The sequence below is a fragment of the Falco rusticolus genome, chromosome 6, assembly GCF_015220075.1.
Source record: "Falco rusticolus isolate bFalRus1 chromosome 6, bFalRus1.pri, whole genome shotgun sequence".
NCBI classification, from domain to species: Eukaryota; Metazoa; Chordata; class Aves; order Falconiformes; family Falconidae; genus Falco; species Falco rusticolus.
In genome coordinates this window covers 17,124,217-17,147,561 of record NC_051192.1, presented here as the reverse complement: position 1 = coordinate 17,147,561, position 23,345 = coordinate 17,124,217, and the positions used below count along the sequence as shown (strand labels likewise).

General features: G+C 63.6%; 2 protein-coding genes and 3 non-coding genes across 8 annotated transcripts; 4 read left to right on the top strand and 1 right to left on the bottom strand.

The window, feature by feature from the left end:
- The first annotated feature begins 38 nt into the window (after window positions 1–38).
- On the top strand, window positions 39–6,564 carry EIF2B4 (eukaryotic translation initiation factor 2B subunit delta). Of its 2 annotated transcripts, none has more exons than XM_037391659.1 (13): window positions 39–311; window positions 420–463; window positions 549–687; window positions 1,149–1,355; window positions 1,577–1,659; window positions 1,876–1,967; window positions 2,364–2,478; window positions 2,827–2,903; window positions 3,121–3,223; window positions 3,688–3,815; window positions 5,651–5,831; window positions 5,931–6,111; window positions 6,321–6,564. In XM_037391659.1, exons 1-13 carry the CDS (start codon window positions 287–289, stop codon window positions 6,518–6,520), a joined length of 1,575 nt encoding a protein of 524 aa, XP_037247556.1. In that variant the 5' UTR covers window positions 39–286; the 3' UTR covers window positions 6,521–6,564. The 2 variants fall into 2 exon arrangements, with proteins under 2 accessions (XP_037247556.1, XP_037247555.1); XM_037391658.1 differs by having other exon boundaries at window positions 1,146–1,355.
- A 1,260-nt stretch (window positions 6,565–7,824) lies between these two features.
- LOC119150607 lies at window positions 7,825–7,988 on the top strand. The gene has a single exon (XR_005105149.1). It is a non-coding gene; the product is annotated as a U1 spliceosomal RNA (small nuclear RNA).
- A 675-nt stretch (window positions 7,989–8,663) lies between these two features.
- Window positions 8,664–8,827, bottom strand: LOC119150606. Its single transcript, XR_005105148.1, has one exon. It is a non-coding gene; the product is annotated as a U1 spliceosomal RNA (small nuclear RNA).
- Window positions 8,828–11,112: 2,285 nt separating this feature from the next.
- Window positions 11,113–11,276, top strand: LOC119150605. Its single transcript, XR_005105147.1, has one exon. It is a non-coding gene; the product is annotated as a U1 spliceosomal RNA (small nuclear RNA).
- Window positions 11,277–11,681: 405 nt separating this feature from the next.
- GTF3C2 (general transcription factor IIIC subunit 2) lies at window positions 11,682–23,263 on the top strand. Of its 3 annotated transcripts, XM_037392673.1 has the most exons (18): window positions 11,682–11,903; window positions 12,175–12,556; window positions 13,443–13,749; window positions 14,311–14,405; window positions 14,668–14,745; window positions 15,160–15,258; window positions 15,558–15,785; window positions 16,034–16,145; window positions 16,293–16,410; window positions 18,366–18,397; window positions 18,631–18,760; window positions 19,352–19,496; window positions 19,778–19,939; window positions 20,437–20,524; window positions 20,860–20,988; window positions 21,437–21,568; window positions 22,260–22,367; window positions 22,543–23,263. In XM_037392673.1, exons 1-18 carry the CDS (start codon window positions 11,771–11,773, stop codon window positions 22,747–22,749), a joined length of 2,685 nt encoding a protein of 894 aa, XP_037248570.1. In that variant the 5' UTR covers window positions 11,682–11,770; the 3' UTR covers window positions 22,750–23,263. The 3 variants fall into 3 exon arrangements, with proteins under 3 accessions (XP_037248570.1, XP_037248571.1, XP_037248572.1); XM_037392674.1 differs by lacking the exon at window positions 15,160–15,258; XM_037392675.1 differs by lacking the exons at window positions 21,437–21,568; window positions 22,260–22,367; window positions 22,543–23,263 and adding an exon at window positions 21,317–21,430.
- Window positions 23,264–23,345: the final 82 nt, after the last annotated feature.

The following is a 23,345-nucleotide window of genomic DNA, read 5'->3' as shown; positions in this document are numbered from 1 at the left end:
CCGGCCGCCCGCCCCGCCCCGCCCCGCGGGAGCCTGCCGCAGCCCCGGGCCCGCTGCCCGGCACCGTCCGGCAGGGGCCGCGGCTCTGCCCTGCCGCGCTCGGTGCTGGGCGCCGGCCACGGGGAGGGACGGCCCGGGAAAGGGAACAGCCCCCCCCGCCCGCGCCTTGGCTGCGGGGTGGCGTCATCGCGCGTCACGCGGAGGGCCGCCGACGTCACGGCAGGTGGTGCAGAGACGGCGGGCGGCAGCGGCCTCCGGGCGGCAGGGGGCGCTGCGGCAGGGCGCCATGGCGGAGCGGGCCGCGCCGGACGGTGAGTGCGGAGCCGGCGGGGGCACCCCGGGACCCCGCCGCTCGGCACCCACCCAGCTGCCCCCGCCAGCCTCTCCCCGGCCCCTCTCACCCTTTCCCCTCGTTCCAGGTGCGGGCCCCGAAGCAGCCGCGCCGGTGCCGGTGGGACCGCAGGTGAGCTGCGCCGAGGACCGGCGTGGGGCTGGGGGCCGGGGGCCTGCATGGGGGCCGGGGGCTGCCTGACGGTCTGTGCCCGCAGGACCCAGAGCTCTCCCGGGAGGAGAAGCTGCAGCTGCGGAAGGAGAAGAAGCAGCAGAAGAAGAAAAAGAGGAGCGAGAAGGGGCCGGCAGCTGAGCCCCCGGAGCAGGGGACGCCCTCCGACCCAGGGCAGCCGCGGGGTGAGGACCCCCTTCCCCCGAAGCAGCCAACAGCCGGGGAGCCCCGCCGCTGACCACCCTGAGCTGGGACAGCCCTGCGGCAGGGCCCTGGTGGTCTCTCGGCTGGGAATGCCCCCAGGCTGGAACAGCCCTGCTTAGGGGAGGCTGCAGCAGCACCTCCAGCATATCCCACTTCTCTGCACCCAAGCCCTGGGCCTCGCTGCCCCAGACCCTGCATTCTTGCGGGGCTGAGATACAGGGAGGCCGTTCCCCTCCCCACCTGGCTGGCCTGCTGGTTCCATGTCAGCCGCGCGGGGTTGTCAAGGTGCTGGAGAATGAGGGGTTTAGTCCCACCTGCCCCTCCAAAGGCAGACCCTTGCACAGAGGAGGGCCTCCCTGCCATGGGCTGCTCCACGTGCTGGGCTACATCTCCTGGTGGTAGAGGCTGGGCACAGACTTCCCTCTTCTGTCTCCTGCAGTAGCTGCTCACCCCACGTTCCCGCCAGCCTTGGCCGATGGCCCCAACGATGGCAAGAGGCCCCCAGCGGGCAAGAGCAAAGCTGAGCTGCGAGCAGAACGCCGGGCCAAGCAGGAGGCTGAGCGGGCCCAGAAGCAGGCCAAGAAAGCAGAGCTGAGCCAGGCAGCCACAGTAGCCAAGCCCAGGCTGACCCCCACCGAGCCTCAGTCCGGTAAAGCTATCATCACCACAGGGTGCAGAGGGTGGGTGGGTGGGTGAGCAGGGAGGGAGGGGTCTGGGGTGAACACCTGCAGGGTCTGCCCATCTGATTCTTCCCTGGTGTCCTAGGCACTGCCCTGCCGCGTATTTCCCACATCTGGGGGCAGCGTGACTGGGCTGGGGGCTGCACAAGGGCAGTAACACCCCACACTGCCCTCCCCACTATCTTCACAGTGGTAAAGCGGCTGCCAGAGCACGTACAGGTGGATGACCCTGCTGCCCAGAGGAAACTGGCCAAAAAGCTGGAGCGGCAGCAGGTAGGAGGAGGGCTGGGTAACAGGCTGCATGCTTCAAGGCAGTCATGCTGTAGGTGTGTGGTGGCGGTCAGGTTGCAGGTGTGGTGGGACTGGGGCCTGCTCTCTGCTGGGCGGGGGGGACCTCTGGTGTTGCTACGAGTGAGCGCTGGGTGTGGCTGGTGGCACTGGAGTGAGCAAGGTGCTGTGGTGGCCATCATCAACACTGTGCGGCTACAGGTACCTCTGAGACAGGACTACGGCACCAAGGTCAACCTGTTCTCCCACTTGCACCAGTACAGCCGGAAGAAGCCGCTGACGCAGCAGATGAGGTATGTGGCCTCTCAGCCCAAGCCATTAGCAAATGTTTGGCTCTTTGGCTGGCCTGGCTACAAAACAGCTGTAGTGAAGGGGTACCCTGGTCCTGTGTGTGGGCTGGCCTTGATGGGGTGGCAGGGGACACCTTCGCTTGCTTTGGGGAGCAGTGGCACCGGCAGCTGGGTGTCCTGCCCATGGGATGAGGAGAGCTGCCCTCGGGGAGGGCAGGGCCACAGGAGAAGGGTCTGAGGGGTTAGCCTGACTCCAGCTCACAGAGTAAGTAGGGGCTGACTGACAGCTCCCTTCTTGGGCTGTCCCTCAGGTGGTTTGGCTGCGGGCCTAGCAATGGGTTCTTGTTCCTAGGCTGTAGAGGGCCAGTGCTGACAGCTCTCTCATATTTGTCCCTGCAGCATCCCCTCCACTGTAATTCACCCAGCTGTGGTGCGCCTAGGCCTCCAGTACTCCCAGGGCATCATCAATGGTTCCAATGCCCGTTGCATCGCCCTGCTGGAAGTCTTCAAACAGGTATGTGAGCAGCTACCCATGCCCACCAGGCAGCAGGGGCATTGCACCAGGCACAGGCAGCTCTTCCCGTTCCCTGACTGCTGAGGCTATATCTGTGCTCAGTCATCCTCAGCCTCTTCCTTCTGACCATACCCAGGTCTAGGCCCTGCTGGTATCCTGTTTCAGTGCTGCCACTGCAGATTTAAGTTCCTGGAGCACCCCTTTGCCCCCTGCCACATGAAAGCATGTCAAGCTGTACAGTACTCACTTGTGCCTGGTCTGCAGCCTCTTGGGCAAGGGTGGTTGTGTGCCCTGCCTGGTCAGAAAGGGCAGGTGCCCTAAGCTCAGCTCTCTTCCTTCTTGTCTCAGCTGATCCGGGATTACTCAACTCCCCCAAATGAGGAGCTGTCACGGGACCTGGTGGCCAAGCTGAAGCCACACATCAGGTGAGGGCTCCCAGTGCCAGCGCAGAGGGACTGAAACTCCTCTGAGGGTGGTCCATTGGTCACCTCTCTGGGTTGGTGTCCACCCAAATCTGGGCTGACTTCCCTGGGGCTCTGGGTTCTGCCTCCCTGTGCACCATCCTTAGCTCAGCTGTACCCTCTCCTTTGCTTCTCCAGCCCTCCAGGCTGCTCTGGAGCTAAACCTGTTTCCTCTCTGCAGCTTCCTGAACCAGTGCCGGCCCCTATCAGCCAGCATGGGCAACGCCATTAAGTTCCTCAAGAAGGAGATTTCATGCCTACCCGACACCCTGAGAGACGAGGAGGTGAGTGGCCTCACCCGAGCAGCAGGCTCCAGCCCTCTGGATGCAGGTGCCATGTGGTGGTGGTACGTGTCAGGAGACCCCTGAGGCCACATGGCTAGTGGGCTGAGAGGAGTTGGCTGGTGAGTCTGAGCAGTAAATCTCCATGGGATGACCAGAGCAACTGACCCAGGAGGTGCAGGGGAGACAACAGGCAGAGCTGGGAGGGCCTAATGGCAACATCAAACGCATAGTCAGGCACCACAGTCTGCTAGGAGGCTTGTGCTGGGACAGGAGTGGCCCTGCATGTCCTGCAGAGCCCCTGTCCCAGGGGAAGGTGCCATTCAGTAAACGGACTGGTTAGAAGCAGGGCCAGGCTCTCCACTTGCAGGCAGAGCTGAGCCTGCTGTCCTGCCAGGCTGCAAGGGACCACAGAGTGTCCATGGTGTGGCAAGGCCATGCTGTACATGATCGTTGTATCTCCCTAGGCGAAGGAGAAGCTGCAGAACACTATTGACAAATACCTGCGGGAGAAGATTCTTCTAGCAGCTGAAGCCATTTCAAGGTCTGCCTTTGAGAAGATAAATGACAATGACGTGATCCTGGTGTACGGATGGTAAGAGGAGAGCCAGGGCAGCAGGTGGAAAAGGGAAACAGAACAGCTGAGTGAGCATGGGAAGCTCTTGCAAAAGCAGTTTTTCAAGGGTGGGAAGGTCAGTGTTGCCCAAGGGTGAGGCAGGAGTTGTGTTCTGGGGAGGGGGCAGTTGGAGGTGCCAGCCAGAACATGGCTGTGGTGGGAAGCTGGTAAATGAAAGGCACAAGGGAGAAGTTTATGACCAGTGGGGCAGGATACAGCAGTGGATGAATGAGGGTGTCAGTACAAAGCAGAGCATGGCCCTGGGATCAGCACTTGCCAGCTGGCTGTGGATGTATTGTTAGTGCTTTAGAAAAAGCAGAGAGCTCATTAGGACTCTTGTCCCGTCCTGGGAGATGGGCAGGCTGATGAGCTCGCATCACGAGGTGGTGACAGAGCGCTTTCTGCCTGGCAGCTGCCAAGGGGAATGCTAAACCATGTTTGTGGAGCACAACGGACAGTGTTGGCAGGCTCGGCTGCAAGCAGGCATCCTTGGAGGGCCCCACCGCAGGGGGACTGTGTCCTGCTGATGTTTCAAATTTTTCCGCACACAGGGACAGGCTAGATGCTGGAAGCAGTGGAGCCCTCAGGCTCATTAGAGGAACAAGTAGGAGGGTCTGATCAGGTAGCCTTATACCAGCCTATACTGATTAATGTTGTTGCGTTAGCACCTCAAACTCAGTTTGCGAGTGCCCGCATTTGCAGTGCCTGCCATTTCAACTAACCCAGGCTCCGAGACCCGCCACCCTGTCGTGTTGCAGTGGTGGGCCACACTTGACTGGGCCAAGAAGTGCCTGATGGAGGCCCAAAGCCATTGCCGCCAGCAAAGCCTGTACTGAAGGCTCGTCCATATGACTTTGCTGTTCTTGTTCAGTGCTTGGCACTGTCCTCTGCACCTGTCCAGAGTTAAGTGTTTCAAGAAACCCAGATTCACCAGTTCTTCAATACAAGACATTTACAGAGTAGCCATGGCTGTTTACTGGCATTTTAAACAAACTGCAGCAAAGTAAAATGTCTAGAAGCAAAAATACAGAAGCTCGTTCTTCCTTTGAGGGACTGTGTCCCAGGAATTAGAGGTGGGAAAAGGAGTCAGAGACTGCTGTGACAAGAGAGTCCAGATGTGTGCCTCCTGTGTGGCTGGAGGAGGAGGGAGCAGGGGCAGGAGGCCAGTGCAGACCTGGAGTGTTAGGAGAGGGAAACTTGGAGAGGGTTTGGAGGGGGAGTCCCTCGCTGTGGTCACGGACAGCTGGAGGCCAGTGCTGCTTCCAGGGAGGGCTGACACATCACTTTTCCTGGGGGCTGATTCTCTGTGCAAAGACAGGGAGAGGGGGGCCCTGGAAGTGAGCGCAGCAAGAGGGTGTCTGGAAGGGGCAGCATTTGTAACGGCAAGGGTGGGCGTCAGCTCTGGCTGGACTCATCTCCAGGCAGCGCTAGCCCGTCAGGGTCTGGGTGGGAGCCCAGCTCCCGCCCTGGGTAAGGGAGACGTTGCCCTTTTTCGGCTGGATATGCCTGGGGACCCACCATGGCAGCTGGCACCTGGCAGCGCCTGCTCTGCTGTGGCTGCTGGCAGCCAGCTCCTGCTGTGGGGCACCTGTCAGAGCTGCCCCCTGGGCAAGACCCCATGCTAGGGCTCAGGAAACCTCCCCGGCCAGCACCTGATGAGTCCTGCACCAGAGCCAGCACCAAGGAAGGTGTCCTGGCACTGGGCATCTCTGGGCAATGCTGGCAGCATGCAGCATCACCACGGGGCAGCTGGGGCAGCCAGGTGAGAGCCTGGCTTGGTTGGATGGGGCAGCCTCCTAACTGGTGTCCCTCAGCTCTTCCCTCGTGAACCGCACACTGTGCGATGCCCACGTGAAGAAGGGCCGGGCCTTCCGTGTGATTGTGGTGGATAGCCGGCCACGGCTGGAAGGCCGGGAGACACTGCGCCGGCTGGTGCGTAAGGGCATTCACTGTACCTATGTGATGATCAACGCCATTTCTTATGTGCTGCCTGAGGTGAGGAGCAGAACGGGGCTGTGCCAAACATGGAGGTGGGCATGAGGGAGGCTGCAGAATGATAAAAGGTGCTAACAGATCCTTGTGCTTTCCTGACAGGTGTCCAAAGTGCTGCTGGGAGCCCATGCACTCCTGGCCAATGGCTCTGTCATGTCCCGGGTGGGGACGTCCCAGATAGCGCTAGTCTCCAAGGCCTACAACGTGCCCATCCTGGTGTGCTGCGAGACCTACAAGTTCTGTGAGCGAGTGCAGACAGACTCTTTTGTCTCCAACGAGCTGGGTATGTCTTCTGTCCCCTTCCTCCCATCTGAGACCTGCTCCCTCTTCCCGCTGCTGGCCAGGATGGGCCACTCTGCCCTGCTGTTTTCCTTCCCTTCCCCTGCTCACAGGAGGGGTGGCCTGGCAGGCAGCAGCGGTTTGTGCTCCCAGGGCAGGATGGAGAGGTGCTGTGCCTCCCCCTGATCCTGCCGTCTGCCGCTCTTTCCACAGATGACCCCGATGACCTGATCGTGCTCCGGAAGGGCCAGGCCCAGCTGGGTGGCTGGGCAGAGAACAAGTCCTTACGCCTCCTCAACCTGGTCTATGATGTGACACCACCTGACCTGGTAGATCTGGTCATCACAGACTTGGGCATGATCCCCTGCACCTCAGTGCCTGTAGTTCTGCGTGTCAAGAATGTGGACCAGTAGTAGGGACAGCTGCATGGACACTAATAAACCAGGCCCTCTATACACCTTGTCTGCCTTCTGTGATGTGGTACTGGCACCCTATGTCACCATAGGCTTAGCTCTGCACTTTTCTTGGGCATTCTGACACTCCTGCCCAGCTCAGCCCAGCCCCTCTCCTCCTGCTCCAGGCTGCAGTGGGGATCTTCCCTGTCCCTAGGCCCCTTCTCTGGGACCTGGCGGAAACGATGATGAGGATGCTATGGTGACAGCCCCTGGCTCACACCTGCTCTGGCTTCGGTTCTGGCAGCTACTAGAGTTTATGTGGGAGAGCCTGGCACCTCGGACCCTGCAGCACCCCAGGGGTGCCAAGGCTGCTCCTGCAAGAAGGGCCTAGTGCAGGGTCCAGCCTGAGCAGAGGCTGGGGACTCTGGTATGGGAAGGGAGTGGCTGCAGCATTCCCATCCCTTTCTGCAGCAGTAGAACCGGTGCTCATCCCAGCTCTAGGGCAGGCATTGCTGTGGGCTGTCTGTGCTTCCGCCCCTGGAGCCTGTCGCTGCTGGTGCCCTGCACGTTCCCAGCTCTGGGGCGCGGGGGGGAGTGCAAGAGATCGGGGGTGCTGGTTATCCTGGCCTCTTCCAAAAAAGGCGGGGGTCTGCAAACACAGGTCTGCAATCCTGGCCACGGTGGTGGGCAGCAGCATGCTCTGTGTTCCCAGCCGAGAGCGGGGTGAGGAAGGCCGGGTACTGACAGGGCTCGAGGGCCGGCGCCAGGCCGTGGGTCCCTGAGACCCCCTACGGCTAGCTGAGCTGCCGGGTGATGCCCCCCGGCTGCGTTATTAGGCGCAGGGGGCAGGCACAGCAGCAACGGGCCGAGCCTTTCCCGCCTGGGGACGGGGGCGGCGGCGGGCGGGGCCCCGCGTATGGGGCTCACGGCTCCGCCAGGTGCGGGGTGGCCCGTGGGGAACGGAAGTCCCGCTGCTCCACAGCCAGGCCACCGCGATCCGCCGGGACGGGGAGGTGGGGCCGGCAGCCCAGCTCGCTCCTGCGGAACCTCATCGCCTACCGCGGGCGGCGGGGCGGGGCCGGCGGGGCGTGGGCGTGCCCATGCAGATGAGGCGCCGCGCGGGCTCCTGGGGGCCCGTTCCCTGTCGGGGTCGGCAGCGGCCACGGGCGTCCGCGGCGTCGTGCGGGCGCGTGGCGTCGGGCAGGCGCGGGGCGCGTGTCGGGGCGTGTTCCGTGCTCGTGTTCCGCGCGCGTGTTCCGCGGTGGCCGCGTCGTGGGTGCGCGTGCGTTGTTGTGCGGTGTTGTGTTGCGGAGTCGGTGCTCATACTTACCTGGCAGGGGAGACACCATGATCAGGCAGGTGGTTTTCCCAGGGCGAGGCTCATCCCCTGCACTCCGGGTGTGCTGACCCCTGCGATTTCCCCAAATGCGGGAAACTCGACTGCATAATTTGTGGTAGTGGGGGACTGCGTTCGCGCTCTCCCCTGGCTCGCATGGTTAATAACAGACCCTGCACTTTTACAGCAGTTTCCCGGGCAGGAGCGCCCTATCCCCCCCCCGGAAGTCGCCTCGCGCGCACCGGGTCGGGTTCGCTCCACCCGGCTCTGCATTATCCGTCCGCGGGGCCCTGAGGCGCCGCGGGAGCTGGTGCAGGATTTTCCTTTGACGAAACGTGCGAGGGGCTGCAATGACGGACGAGAAGGGCTTTAAACCCCGCAGGATGTTCAGCCGTCAGCCCCTGCAAACGGCCACCCACGGCCCCGGGGAGGTGCCGACGCCATCGCGCCGCTGCCCATCACCAGGTCAGCTCGCTGGGAAGCGGACGAGCGCGCACGGAAAGTGGCTTCAGCCGCGTGAACTGTCCTCGGGCAACTCGAGACCCTCCCCCGAGCAATGCCCCCTCCTCACAGAGGGCGCCCCCCCGACAGCACGCGAGCGGGTAGGAAGACGAGCGCTGTGCAGGGAGCCCAGGCGCGCACGAACGGCGATTGAAAATGACGATCGCGTGACTGGGGCCGGGCCACTGTCGCTTGGCGCGTGCGAAGTTTGCCCTCCGCTGGCAGCCCCGGGGTTGTGCGCAGGTAACGACCGCACCCAACCGTGCTTGCAGCAGGGCTGGAGGCGCTGCCCGGGCTGGTTTATCTGTTTTTCAACCACCGAGCCAGGGGAGAGCGCGAACGCAGTCCCCCACTACCACAAATTATGCAGTCGAGTTTCCCGCATTTGGGGAAATCGCAGGGGTCAGCACACCCGGAGTGCAGGGGATGAGCCTCGCCCTGGGAAAACCACCTGCCTGATCATGGTGTCTCCCCTGCCAGGTAAGTATGAGCACCGACTCCGCAACACAACACCGCACAACAACGCACGCGCACCCACGACGCGGCCACCGCGGAACACGAGCACGGAACACGCCCCGACACGCGCCCCGCGCCTGCCCGACGCCACGCGCCCGCACGACGCCGCAGACGCCCGTGGCCGCTGCCGGCCCCGACAGGGAACGGGCCCCCAGGAGCCCGCGCGGCGCCTCATCTGCATGGGCACGCCCACTCCCGGCCGGCCCCGCCCCGCCTCGCTCCGCCCCGGCCGCGGAAGGACGCTCCTGCCGGGGCCGGGGCCGGGCCGCGGGGCACCGCCGCCGGTAACGTCCGGTCCCACCGCCTGCCGCGGGCGCCTCTGCCGGGCCGGCTCCAGCCGCCGCCGCCTCTCGCCACAGACACCCCCCGCCCCCTTCCCGCGGCCCCTGGGACACCGGCACCGCCCGGTGCTGCGCGGGGCTCGGCCGGCCGGAGCCTCCGAGGGCCGGGCAGCCGGTGGAAGGGCCGCAGGTGCTCTGGGAGCGCGGGGGCTTCCAGCGCTGGGCCCTGCCACCCCATCGCCCATCCCGGCCGCTGGGCTGTATGAGCCTTCGCAGCTGTCAGTCCCAGCCCTGCTGCCTGCCCCTCTCTTTCCGCCAGCCCCGGGGCAGGTGGCGCCGCTCCTCTGGCCTCCGCTCGTGCTGCCCGGGCCTCGTTCCAGTGTACCCGTTGGCCTCAAGGCAGTGTCAGCTGAGCCCTCTCCTGCACCACTACCGCCGTCAATACGCCCAGCTGTGCCCGGTGCTGTCCTAAGCAGTTCCTCATCCACCCCCCATGCCTGGGGGCTGTTCCCACTGGCTCAAAGATTTTCTCATGGTGCCTCAATCAGTATCTGACGTTCACCTCAAATGTTATGTGCAGCCGCTTCTGTCCTTGGCCTGGGCTCTGCATGCGCACAGCATGTGCTGTTGTCCAACCGGCCCCAGCCCACGAGCAGCTGCTCCGGTCTGTGGGCACCAAAGTTCGTGTCACTGTGTCCGTGAAGCTGGACCAGCAGCGCCAGCAGCACCCCCACCATGGCAGGGCCTCGGCGGCAGGTCCTGCCCCAGCCAGTGCTCCATGCGGGGGGATGGCTTGTGCGGGCAGGGGAAGTAGCACGTGTGGGGCATTTGCCATGTTGTTTGGTGACATGTAACCGGCCGGTGGGTGTGTGAAGCACAAGCAGGGACAGTTTTGATCCAGAGGCAGCCGGGATAAACCCCGAGAGCCCCAGCAGTTCCCATGGCAGGATGAGGTTTAGGAGCACAACCAGCAGCACCCAGACACCGGGAGGGGGGCGAGGGGGTGGGTTTGCATTTGCCAAGGGAGCACAAGGGCGCACGGGGTGCTGGAGCTGGCAGGTGTGGGGCACTGTGACTGCGGGTGTTGACCGGCCCCTTGCCTTCACCGTGGAGGGCACAGAGGCTTTCAGGGCACCACGTGCTTGTCCCCTCCACGGGCACCTGCTCTTGCTGTGCCGCTGTCAGTGCCCAGACCCCACGGTCCTGGCACTGGGGTCCCTGGGCTGCATGCGCTGTCGTCACAGACTGTGTAGGTGCTGTTGTGTTGAGCCGTAGCAGAGCCCAGCACGAGCCAGTACCGCCCAGTGGGATCCGGCCCAGCTACTGGAGCCCAGCGCCGTGGCCAGGGCTCCGTGGCCTCTGCCCAAACTGGGGCTGCAGCTCCCGCCTTCCCCTCTGCGGGCTCAGCCGGCTGCGGAGCACAGCCCGTGTCCCCGAGACACCCCCGGCCCCCTCGAGCACCCCCGGGCGCCCCCACGGTCCCGGCCACAGGCCCTGGCGCTGCCCCACGGGTCCCCTCCCGCTGCTGGCCCCGCTGCGGCTCCGGCTCCACGCAGCACCGGGAGGAGTCCCAGGGGCCGCGGGGCCGGTCGGGCCGCCGTGAAGGGGGCGGGGGGTGTCTGTGGCGAGAGGCGGAGGCGGCGGACGGTGGGACCGGACGTTACCGGCGGCGGTGCCCCGCGGCCCGGCCCCGGCCCCGGCAGGAGCGTCCTTCCGCGGCCGGGGCGGAGCGAGGCGGGGCGGGGCCGGCCGGGAGTGGGCGTGCCCATGCAGATGAGGCGCCGCGCGGGCTCCTGGGGGCCCGTTCCCGGTCGGGGCCGGCGGCGGCCACGGGCGTCCGCGGCGTCGTGCGGGCGCGCGGCGTCGGGCAGGCGCGGGGCGCGTGTCGGGGCGTGTTCCGCGCGCGTGTTCCGCGGTGGCCGCGTCGTGGGTGCGCGTGCGTTGTTGTGCGGTGTTGTGTTGCGGGGTGCGTGTTCATACTTACCTGGCAGGGGAGACACCATGATCAGGCAGGTGGTTTTCCCAGGGCGAGGCTCATCCCCTGCACTCCGGGTGTGCTGACCCCTGCGATTTCCCCAAATGCGGGAAACTCGACTGCATAATTTGTGGTAGTGGGGGACTGCGTTCGCGCTCTCCCCTGGCTTACATGGTTAAAAAACAGTCGTGGACTATTTATAATGAGGAGTCGGTCAGTTTTGTTCGATAATTTTAGCGGCGGGTGCGCAGTGTTTTCTCCACGCCCATTAACGGCGTTATTCCAGTGCTACTCTCTGCTTCATCACCGTGCAAATCCTGGGCCCGTTCCGTTATGGCCACGCGCGCACCCCGTCGGCGGGGGGTCCCGCGGACCCCGCGCTTTCCCGTCCACGCGCCTTTATGTTCACTCCTGGAGCGGTGCCGTTTCCCCGCGCGGCCCCGGAGGCTCGGCTTCGATGAGCGTGGGGCTGTGCGCCCCCGCGGCGCTGTCACGCGATGGGGGAGGGCGCGGAGCCTTTCGGTAATGACGTTGCCGGCGTGACGCGATCCCTCCGCGCCACCGCCGCGCTTCGGCTTCCGGATCCGGTTCCGTGCTGGCTGCGCGGCCCGCGACGGGGCGGCGGCGGCGGCTCCGGGAGCCCGTGGGGACCCGCCCGGATGGCGTCCAGCGCCGCCCGCGGGCCGCGCTGCCGGGAGCGGAGCCGCCGGGGCCGCTCGGGACGGGAATCGGCTGCCGCCGGCCGCAGCCGCAGCCGCAGCCGGGCGCGAGAGGGCGAGCCCCGGCCGCTCCGTACGTACCGGGGTGGGGGGTGCCTGGGGCCGCGTCTGCTGCTGCGAGGGTGCCCGGGGGGGCGCGGGCGGGGGCGGCTCCCTGGGTACCGTGCGGTGCCGCGGCCGGCCCAGAGGTGAGCCGCACCAGCGCTCCTGGGAACGTGTTTGGTCGCGCCCGGGCCCCGTGTGCTTCGACCGGGCGCGGCTGCAGCCCGGCGGTCTCGGTGCCCAGGGCGGTGGCACAGCCCCGCTGTGCTTTCGTGCTAAGTCCAGCTGTTATTTTTGGGCAGGGGAATTGTCACCGTTCAGAGATGTGGATGCTTCGGCCCACTCTGAGAAGGGAGTAGAAGCTGCCAAGTCCCAGAAAAAAACTGTCCAAAACAAAAAAACAAAAAGTCATCCTAGTGACCCCAGTGACCCAGCCCCTGCGGAGGCCGAGGACTGTGGTGAGCCCTCGAGGACCTCTGAGAACGGGGCCGTGCCACCTCCAAAGGCACCGAGGAAGCGCGGGCGAAAGTCCAAGACGGAGATGCTGCTGCTAAAACTGTCTCAGGACCTGGAGTGCCCGACCCCGGAGCCCATCTGCGTGCAGAAGATGCTGGGGAGCAGCGAGGCAGCGGAGGGCCTGGAGACACCCCGCGGCGGGCGCCCCAAGAGGCGAGCAGCCAAAGTGTAAGCGGGGGCAGTGGATGCGGGCGTCCAGGGGTGGGGGCGAGGGGAAGGGTGGAAGGACAGGGGGACACTGCATTCAGAGTGGTTCATCAAGACCTCCGCCTTGCTTTGGGGGTCTTGGTGTCTTCCCTGAAGGACTTTGTCCCACGTTGGTGGGACAGACTGATTCCCCATAGAACAGTCCTTTCCTGCTCTAGAATGATGTGTTTGGATCCAGGAGCAGGGGCTGTAGATGAGCTTGCATGCAGTGGGTCTTTGATGGCATTGGGCCATCTGCGGTGGGGAATAGGTTTCCTTCATTCCTGACAAAGCCAGGACAGGCTTGTTTGGGGTTGGGGGGGAGCAGAGCAAGCTGTGCAAGCAATGTGCTGCTTAAAGGAGAGTCCTGGGGGGAGCCAGTGTGCTCTGTGGTCTGTGAAGGCAGCTCAGGCAATGCCTTTGCCCTCCAAGTGCCTGTGCAGCCCTGGGTTTGCACAGCAGAGCTGGCAGGTTGCAGTGCCCCAGTCCCCTCACTCTGCTGAGCAGAGGGAGGGTGCAGTAGCTGATACGGGAACTCCCTTGGCTGAGGGCACTTGCAGGAGGAGCTCTGGCTTTCCTGCCTTCTGGCTGGCAAAGGGACATATGCTGCTTTTTTGATTGCTGGATGCGTTCCTCTGCCTACTGCCAGAGACCCAAGGAGTCTGGTGTTCCCTGGGGAGGTTGCAGGGGATGCTGGTTGCCTGAGTGGCCAGCTGGGAGGCTGGCAGTGCATCCAGACAGGCTCTGCTGAAGCCTGGCTAGGCAGGGCTGGAGCAAATTTCTTGCCCAGACCCACATGGTCCTGGAGGGAGGGCTGGCTGGTCCCTGTGTGGTCCCTCTGCTCACCTTTGTGTCTTTGGTGTCCCAGGGCTTTGCTGTACCTGCAAGAGCTGGCAGAGGAGCTGACATCTGTGTACCAGCCTCCAGCTCCCACTGAGGGTGCCCAAGAGCCGGAGCCAGAGGTTGAGCATGTGCAGAAAAAGCGTCGGAGCCGGAGGAGGAAGGAGGAGGAAACAGATAGTGATGATCCTGCACAAGATTCTGACTTTGTGCCCTCGAAGGAGGTGTTGCTACAGGCAGAGGAGGAGGAGGGGAGTGATGCACCACTCAGTGAGGTGTCGGAGCCAGAGCTGGAGGTGCTCCGAGGACATGGTGGGAAGGTGTCGTCTGCAGGGGTAAGGGCAGGGTTAAGGGCAAGGTCTTTGCCCTGGCCACTTCTTACCTTTGGCCTGGCATGAACAACACAAAGTGTCTGAACTGTCGTGTGGTGCCCCCACACCGGCTGTTTGGGGCAGGACAGCTCTGAAACAGGACTCAGGGATGGCACAGTGTCCTTCAGCTGTGAGTCCAGGCATGAGCTCTTTGGGCTTAATTGTGGGCAGAGGCAGCTCCAAGTGAGGGTGAATGGGGACAGGGCGATAGGTACTCCTGGGAGAGGGTGCAGGTTCTTGGGCTCCTGCTGAAGCTGATGGGGAGGTAAAGGCAGGATCCTGGGGGCTGTCCTGTAGTTCGTGGAAGTCCCCAGAATGGCACTTTGTGTCTTCAGCCCAGTGTGACATGGTCTTGGTGACTGCTGCTGCTGTGGCTGTGGGAGAGCTCAGTGTTTGTGGGCTGCATTGTTGCTGTTTAGGGTGGGCAGGTCCCCCCAGGAGCTCGTGGGAACATTTGGGCAGGTAGAGGCAGTCCGGGCCAGGCCCTTTGGCTAGGTCCTGCTCTGAGTCTTCTCTTGTGCCCAGAGATCCAAGCCCCAGTGCCGAGGCCTTGCTCCCAATGGCTTCCACAACTCCATCATGGCCCCAGTGGAGAAGTGCTCCAGCCTCACCTGCAGCCTGTGAGTAGGAGCATTGGCGTGCTGGGGTGTTTGGGTGGGCTATGGGGGGAGCAGTGGCTGTTGGTGCCCTGGGTAGCATCGCTATCACAGGCATGAGAGCAAAGGAGCATGTGCTGTTGGGATTGTCGGCGTTCTGCTGGCAGCCACTAGGGATGGGACACCTGTGCTGCAGGCAGGGTGTGGGCAGGGGGGCTGCCTGTGCCCGAGGCAGGGATTGGGCTGGGCAACAGGGCTGTGCTGACGTCTGGTGTATCTGCTGCAGGCGAGATCAGAAGTACTCGCAGTGGGAATTCCCCGACTGGATCCCTTTGGTGCATAAGTGGACATGTCTCTCTGAAAGGTACCATCGGAGCAGTGCAGGAGGGGAGAGGGGCTGGGAAGGACATGTGGCACAGGCGCTGCCTGCACTCAGGCTGTGTGATGGGCAGGTTCTGGCAATGTTTGGGGTGAACTGGTGTGGGAACGGTGGGTGGTCCCAGCTATCAGGGCTAGGAGAAAACAAGGGCACAGTGAGCATTGTACTCCCCCACTCCTCTGGCAGGATTAGGCCCCAGCAGAAAGGGTGGAGCTTTCGGTCGTGGGCTTTGAGGGTCTCGTGGATTTGGCCATGGAGTTTGAGTAGTCCTGAGGGTGGCCAGCAGTAGGATACACCGGACTGTGTGGAGGCTGGGATGGGTGCCAGGGCATGCTGGGGCATGACTGGGTGAGGGGCAGGGGTGGGGAGACATCCTCTCACCTTCTTCTGCCTCCCCAGCGAAGCTGCCCCGTACCTGCCAGCAGAGGACAGGTCTCCCCTCTTCTCCATCCAGCGGGAGGGCATCGAAGACGAAGGTGTCTTGTACAGGGTAAACAGGTCCGTGACAGGGTGCCCCGGGGCACTGCCAGGGTGGTGGCTGTTGTGTTTAGGGCAGGCAGTAACCCCCAGGGCTTCGGTTCCAGCAGGTCCAAGGGCCAGGTGGCTGCCCTGGGACAGGAGGAGCAGCTGTTGGCTGATCAGCCAGGCCATGCAGCGTGCCTTGGGGTCCTACTGCTCCCCAGCCCCGTGCCAGGGCTCTGCACCAGCTGGGTGCTGCTCTGCCCAGCCCACACACTCCCACCCCACAGCAGCACTGCTCTTGCCCCCTGTGCCCTTACATGCCTCCTTGCTGGCAGGTTCAACTCCCTGCAGCCCCACAAGGAACGCCTGGATGTGTCTTTCTTCGTGGGTGGCCCTGTGTGGGCAATGGAGTGGTGCCCGTCCCCGGAGGGCTCGGCGGCCTCTCAATACGTGGCTGTCTACTGCCATGGGAGCATGGAGGAGACACACAGCGTGGCTGGGCTCCACAGGGGCCCCGCGCTCCTGCAGCTCTGGGGCCTGGGCACGCTGCAGCAGGAGCAGGGGTGAGTGGCCTCGCCTGGGGAACAGACCCCTGGGGAAGGGGCCAGGGGCTGCCTGGCTCCGGGGGATGAGACAGGGCCTGTATCCCTTGTCCCTCTGTGGCTGAGTGTGTGGTGAGGTTCATCCTCTCCCAGAGCCGCCAGCCTGAACCCCATGGGGGCTGTACTGGCAGCCACCTTCGCTGCTGGTGTATACTGGAGCTGCTGGGCACAAGCTGCAGCATTCTTTATGGCTCAACCCATGCCTGCAGCACTGCTGACAAAGCCAGGCTGGCCTATGCCATTGCTGCTGATCACGGCTGCGTCTGGGACATGAAGTTCTGCCCCAGTGGTGCCTGGGAGCCACCCACTGCTGCCAGGAAGGTGAGTGCGCTGCTAGAAGGGCTGTCTGGGCGCTGGGGGCCACCTTTGGTTTCCCCCAGGGCTCCTAAGTCCGTGCCCTCGCTAAAGCCTTGCTTTCCAAGGTAGGGGATGGTGACCCAGGGGCTGAGCCCGTGTGTCATTCCACAGCACCCACAGATGAGCCGGCTGGGCCTGCTGGCTGTGGCCTTCTCGGTTGGCAAGGTGCTGCTGTACTCCCTCCCGCACCCCAGCGCCCTGCAGCACTCCAAGAGAACCCAGGTAAAAGGTAGGAAGAGCTGCGCCGCCAGGCAGGGGCGTCCTGGCCCTTGTCCCACTGTGCCGGGGTGGGCAGCGTGCGAGCCCTGGAAGCCTGCTGTGCCAGGATGGGGGGGCTGTGCTGGGGCACAGCTGTGGGGCAAGTCCCGCTCACCAGATGCAGCAGGACTGTGCCCAGAGCAGTGAGCCCTGGCACACACACCTCCAGTCTTGGGACTAGCAGCTGTTGCCACCTGCAGCGTGGCTTCTGACAGCGAGGCACTGTGGCAGGGGGAGTAAGGTGGCTTTTTGGTGTCGGAGGATGTCAAAGCACCACTGGCCCAAAGGCAGGGTCAAGTCTCAGGGGGCTGCTGGGACAGCCCAGCCAGGCCATGGCTCCCAAGCCAGCCCTACCTGCAGCTGGGTGCATCGGGAGGGAGCTCTTGGCAACGATGATGTGACTGGAGTGGGGTTGCAGGGTGAGAGATAGCTGCACGAGTGTGTTCCCGAATCTTCCCCCATCTCCCCACTTGCTGCTGCGAGCGTGTCCTGTTATGGCAGAGCTGCTTATTCCAGCCTGGCTTAGAGCTGTTTGTCATAGCAGAGACCTGGAGCTCTGAGCACTTGGCTGGCTCAGGCTAATGGTGCTTGTAATAGTCTCATCTGCTGGGAGCCAAGGGAGATTGATGACCTGCACGTGCTGCTCGTGGTTGCTCAGCCGTGGCTGACAGCCCGCGCGTCTGTGGCTGACAATGGGAAATAGGTTTCCTGCACTCGAGCATGGCTACCGACCCCCTCAGCACGTTGCACTGCTGCCTGCGCCGGCCCCGCACTGCCTTTCCCGCCCCCCTTTCCCGTGCCGGCTCCGGGTGGTTTGTGCTGGCTGCCGCAGGCCCCACGTGGGGAGCTTGCGGCAGGCGTGTGTTCTTCCCCAGCCTGCAAAGCTCCTGCGGACGGGCCGGTCCTGTCACGTAGCGTCAGCCTGGCTGCGGCGGCACGTACTGTCCTTGTGCCTCACAGCCGGGCTGGGGGTGCTGGTTTGCAGCCGTGGGATCAGTGCCAGCCTGCGGTGCGCTGGGGCTCTGCCGGCAGCTCCCGGGTCGGTGTGGCTGTGCTGGCTTTCCCTGGGGCTCCAGGTACCTGCACCTACCTAGTGCCTCCATGTGACAGAGCCTGGGGCTGCTCTCTGCATGTGCCCTGGCTGTCACGGAGGTGCCAGAGAAGACGTGTGGCTCCTCTGTATCTCTGCAAGACGCTGCCTCTGTCTGCAGCTGTCACGCTCCGGGGTGCGGATGTGCTTGTCTGGTGCTCGCTGTGCCCAAGAACGGCCCCGTGCTGCTGGGGGGGGCCCTTCCAGCCCAAGATGTGCATGAGAGAGGACCTGCAGCACCTTGTCTGTCTCTGGCGGACAAAGCTGGTGCATGGGGGGTCCTGCAGGTGCCTCGTCCTGAGCTGTTTGGCGCAGAGGTCTCTGCGCAGTCTGCCCTCCCCAGGAGTGGCTGCCTGCGCTGCTCCAGCCCCCATCACCAGCTGCCTTTGCCTGGCAGAGCAGTCTGTCCCACGCAGCTCCTTTTTTCCTCCCTCGAGTGGTCACGGTCTGGTCTGGTCCCTATATGTCACTGGATCCCTTCAAGTTTCTGAATGTGTCTTCTATCAAGGCAGGCAGCTGGTCATGGTGGGGGGAAGATTGCTGGGGTGAGGGGAACGTCAGCCCTGCCTTCTCTCTGCCTGTGGTGCCTTTCAGGATGCTGCTTCCTCCAGTGCAGGCAGGTCTGGCTCCTAGAGGTCCTGCTAGTGCCTGGTATTTGCTCCTATGTGCGCTCTGTTTGCTGCTGCTGGGTGTGCTTGCGTGCCATGGGGACACTGGTCCTGATGGGTGACAGGACAGGGACTGAGAGCCCTGCTCAGGGCTGCTGAGCAGCTTGTGCCACAGGGAGCTTCTAGGAGAGCTGGTGCCTGTCCTGACCCTCCTCTGCTCTTTTCTAGATGGGTCCTTCCACAAACACATTATCTGCAAGGTCAGTGTCCTCTACCACCGCGGTCCCCCATCAGGGCTGGCACTCAGTGAGCCTCCTGGCTGCTGCAGGTGGGAGAGCTGGGGAGGGAGTCGGGATGCCTGCAGAGCTTGTTGGCCTGGGCTGTTTGCAGTGGCAGAGCAAAGCTGTGCTCACAGACCTGGGTGTCCCTGGCTCTTGGGATGCAGATGAGACCAGCGTGGAGCTGTGACTGATGTCTGTCCTTTGGCTTTCAGGTGCAGTGTATTGCCACGCTCCAGGTGGGCTCCGTCCAGGCAGGGAATGCGTCCGAGTGTGGCCAGTGCTTTAGCCTCTCCTGGATGCCATCCAAGCCCCATCATCACCTTGCAGCTGGCTTTTATGATGGTGAGTCCTGCTCCTGCACAAGAAGGGCCTGCATCCTGTGGCAGAGCCCTGGGGGAGCAGCCCTTGCCCTGTAGCAGGCAGAGACATGTGGAGCTTCCTGCTCCTCTGGCCTCAGCCTGGGGCAGGTAATGGGGGAGCCTGAGGGTGAGGTATGGGGTCAGCATTGGGCTGAGCAGCAGCAAGCGGCAGGCACCGTGCAGGATCCTGTCGGCCTGTCCCTGGCATGGGGGGAAGGCTTATCATGGGCTGGCCGCCGGCACCTGTCAGCTCCAGGATGTGGCTCTGACTTAATCCACATCTGTCTGACTTGCCTGGATGCAGTTTTGTGCCTGGCTTCAGGCAATCCACAGCTCTGTGCTGTGCTGCCAGGACCTGCGGTACCCAAGCTGTCTTGTCCTGCTCTAAGCCCCAGCTGTGGCTCCAGCCTTGGCTCAACTGCTCTGCCTCGCAGCTCCTGCAGCCCCTGCCTGGGCTGTTGCCTGTTCTGCAGCTATGCACTGTCTTGGGTCCCATGCTGCAGTGCTGGGTGTCCTCTGCAGCACTGGTGCAGTTGCGGGGCAGCTCATCACAAGCACAGGTTTTGTCCTACAGGCACTGTGGCTGTCTGGAACCTGCTCACCAAGTCCCTGCTGCAGTGTGTGCGCCAGCCCGATGGCTCCCTCAAGCTCTACCCTTTCCGGTGCTTTCTAGCCCATGACCACGCAGTCCGGAGCATAGAGTGGTGCAAGGCTGACAGGTGAGGGCAGGAGAGCTGTTGCAGGTGCTGCCTGGGAGAACACGCTTGCTCCTGCGGATGAGGCTCCTTTGCCAAGATGGGCTTAAGAGGACTCTGTGCTGGTGGCCCTTGGCCCTCTGGAGCACCAGAGAGGCTGGGTTGGGTGTTAGAGGAAGAGGGCTTGAGCCACTGCCTGCGGGAGCAGTGCTGTGCTGCCAAGCCAGGACCACCTCATCCCTGCAGCAGGGACAGGGCACAGCCCTGCGCTGGGATCTCAGTGCTGCCTTTCTCCTGGTTCTCAGCAACTTCCTGGTCACGGCAGGGAGCGACCGTAAGATCAAGTTCTGGGACCTGCGGCGGCTCTATGAGCCCATCAACAGCATCAAGCGGTTCCTCAGCACTGAGGTGGCCTGGCTGCTGCCCTACAATGGGGTCACCGTGGCCCAGGACAACTGCTATGCCTCGTGAGTTCTGGGGCTGTTGCAGTGACTGGTCTGCTTGGAGGCCAGCCTTGCTGCTGGGGTCTGGCCTTACTCCCCAGGGGCCCCTCTGGTCTCTCCCTGCCTGGGAGCATCCATCTATGCCATGGCAGGAGCAGGCTGTGCTTGTGCCGGGCAACACCACAGCTGCGCAGTGCTGGCATCCCTTCAGCTGGGCCACCCTGGGGCATGAGCAAGCTGGGTGAGGGGAAGGATGAGGCCCCCAAGCTGGGCTGGGCAGTGGGGCTCCTGTGTGGCTCCAGGCTGACACAAGTTGGCAGAAGGATTCTGGGGTCTTGGTGTGTTCTCAGCCTCCAGGAACTGCCCTGAGCTGCCTTGTCATGTGCTGCTAGAGCAAGGACACCCCCTCTCCAATCCGCCTGGGTCCTGGGGTCTCTGGGGAGGTGGGCTGCTGCCTGGCTTTTGCCGTGTCAGGGTGGCAGTGCAGAGCTCTGTCCTCATCCATCCCCTTTCTGTTGCAGTTATGGTCTCTGTGGGATCCACTACATTGACGCTGGGTACTTGGGCTTCAAGGCTTATTTTGTGGCCCCTCGCAAGGGGACTGTGTGGGTAAGAGGCTGGTGCAGGGCAGTTCTGTCCTGGGGCCATGTCGGAGGCGGGGTGGGCATCTGCCCCAAACTCGGTACCAGCTGGGTCCCATGGCTCATGGATGGGGGGTGACTGCCTGGCCATGCGAGACCCTGGCCCTGGGGGTCACCCTCTGCCCTTTGGATGAGGAACCATGGCAGCCACACGAGGTGGTGTCTCTGCCTGTGTCCAAGCTGGCTGCACTTCTGAGCCCATCCCTCCCCAGGGGGTGGAAGGTGGTACCTGGGGGTTGGCATTTGTGGTGCTGGTGGGGAGCCTGTTGAAACCGTGTGCCTTAGAGCTGTATGTTCCTGCAGAGCATATCTGGCTCGGACTGGCTGAACACAGTGGCTGCGGGAGACATCACTGGCGAGCTGGTGGCTGCGGTGCTGCCTGACCTGGCCATCAACCCCCTCAACGTCAAGCGGTCCTCAGACCGCAGATTTGTAAGAGGCTGTCGTGCTCAGCCGGGCCCATCTGTGACGTGTGGGGCTGGGCAGGGTGGGAGTTGTGTTCCTGGGTCGCTGGAAGAGCATCCTGAGCTGGTGTCAGGGTCTCTGCTTCCTTAAGGACATGCCTGCATGTCTGCCTGACAGGCATGTGTGTGTTGTGCCCTTCCCACCCAGGCAGGGGCTGCCTGGTGGGGAAGGGTGGTGGTGACAGCAGCCTTGGCCCTGGGGATGGGACCTTTGGGGTTCAGCTCATGCATGGGGCAGGCCTGGCCCTGTTTGCCCCCGCTGTTATGGCAGCACCTCCTTCCTCTCTCTGCCCCAGACCCACCGTGCTGCGGCGCAGGGATCCCAGGGCCTCCAGGCCTGCTCAGTGTCTGGTGGTCCTGTGTGCGGGGAAGCAGATGGACCCTCTGCTCTGCCCTGAGCCCAATCTCCCTAACAGCCCATCTACAAAGCTGATCTGCTGCCCTGCAGCACCGCTGGGTCGGAGGGTGGTGAGCAGGCACTGCCGAAGACCAGGCTCTACAGCGAGATGGTGACCAAGAGCTACATCCGATTCTGGGACACAGACCTGGTAGGAGGGGGCAGGGGCAGGGCTGGGTGGTCCTGACTGTGAGCAGGGCCTATGGGGTTGTGCCTGGGCAGTGGGAGCGGCAGGGCAAGGAGACACAGCTCAGATGTTGTGGCAGCCCCTCACCTCTGGCAGAGCCCAGGCTGGCTGCCCTGAGAGCAAGGGGATGGGCTGCCCTGCCACCTGCCCTCTGTAAAGCCTTGGCTGCCTTGCCAGCCTGGGCTGGGGTCCCCCAGGCAAGGGAGCTCCTGGCTGCCTGGTCACAGGGTGGTGGGGAGCATGGCTTGGTGTCCTGGCTGTGGCAGCAGTCAAGTCCCCAGCCCTGGGGAGGAGCCTAGAAGGTCACAGGCTGCCAGGACCCCCGCTCCCCAGTGCGCCAGCCCGTGTTCAGAGGTGTTGGCATGGGGCAGCAGGGCCAGGCTGTGCCCAAGGGCCCCCTGGAGAGAGGGAGTGAGTCTGTGGATCAGAGGCGCTGGTGGGGGTATGCCGTGCTCCAGCCACCCTGCCCAGGCCCACCCTGTGGTCTGGCTCCAGCTGCCCTTTGCTGTGGCTTTTTGGTGGGTGACCCTGAGGGCAAGCTGTGTTCCCTGGCCAAGCAGCACCTGCCCCTGCTGCGGTCCTGGTGCTGCCAGGACCTCTGCGTGCAGTGCTCCTGCCCCGGCACGCAGCCCATGGCGGTGCCGCCACTTCACAGCGCAGCTTCAAGAACTTCCCCAGCCGGGAGCCCATGCGCAGGATGCACACACAGGAGGTGAAGGCAGAGCTGAGCCTCGACCGGCTGCAGCTGGAGTCCCTGCACAAGGTGAGAGGGGCTGCACCAAGCCCACAGCCCTGCTTGTAGCCTGGGAGACCACAGGCAGGAGGCTGTGGCTGCTGCAGGCAGCATCTGCTTCTGCCCTGCTATCCATGCCACTTTCTGGGTGCAGGGGTCCCAGCACCTTGGACCCTTTCCTCCTGACCTCCTTCTGCTCCTGCAGGTGCGCTTCAGCCCCAACCTGGACTCGCACGGCTGGCTGGTGTCGGGTGGGCAGGCGGGCATCGTGCGGGCACACTGCCTGTCAGGGCTGACCTCCAGTGTGGGCTGCCAGCTGCTCCTGGAACGGCGTGCCCGCTTCAGTTCCCTCTTTGGGGACAAGCCTGGCAGCCCCAGCCCTGCCGAGCACTCCCCACTGCCGGCAGAGTAATGCAGTGGGTCCCTCATGCTGCTGCCACATGTGCTTGCTCCGGGCTGGAGCTGTGCTGTCCAGGAGGGGCTGTGTGCCTCCTCTTGGTGCTTCTTACCCTCTGGGCCCTCACCTCGGGGAAGGGATGGCTGCTCCTGGCCATCACCTGGGATGCTCAGGACACTTGTCCTTGTGCTCTGGATTTGTGCTGTTTGGTCTGAGCTGGTGGGGCAGGGGAGGGGGGCGGTGGGCAGTGGGAACTGTGTGAGTCCCTGGGTTGAGCTGTGGATCTTGGGGCCTGACGCTGGAGCAGCACCTGTAAGCTCCCCACCTGCGTGGGGCTGTGCTTGCTCTTGCTTCCTGCTCCCCCATTGCTGGTTGACCCCCTGTCCCATGCAGGTGTAGGGAGGAGGCCGGGGGGGGCCAGCCTTGGCCTGGGCAGGGCAGATGGGGCTGGCAGGGTTGCCAGGAGCTCTGAAGTTGCTCACATTGAGCCTGTGTTCAGCTGTGCAGTAAACGTGGTTTGTTTTGTAAAGGCTGGTTCTGGTGCTGGCACGGGGCCCCCTGCAGCAGGCTGGTGTCTGGGGTGGCCATGTCTGCGGTGCTGTACCCCAGCC

Bases quoted from the DNA above. Each gene is read 5' to 3' on its own strand.
- EIF2B4 (XM_037391658.1), top strand. From the start codon at position 287: ATGGCGGAGCGGGCCGCGCCGGACG. The intron at 3,224-3,687 runs GTGAGTGGCCTC...GTATCTCCCTAG, and splicing joins ACACCCTGAGAGACGAGGAG to GCGAAGGAGAAGCTGCAGAA. The intron at 5,832-5,930 runs GTGAGGAGCAGA...CTTTCCTGACAG, and splicing joins TTTCTTATGTGCTGCCTGAG to GTGTCCAAAGTGCTGCTGGG.
- GTF3C2 (XM_037392673.1), top strand. From the start codon at position 11,771: ATGGCGTCCAGCGCCGCCCGCGGGCCGCGCTGCCGGGAGCGGAGCCGC. The intron at 19,940-20,436 runs GTGAGTTCTGGG...TTTCTGTTGCAG, and splicing joins CAGGACAACTGCTATGCCTC to TTATGGTCTCTGTGGGATCC. The intron at 20,989-21,436 runs GTAAGAGGCTGT...TCTCCCTAACAG, and splicing joins GGTCCTCAGACCGCAGATTT to CCCATCTACAAAGCTGATCT.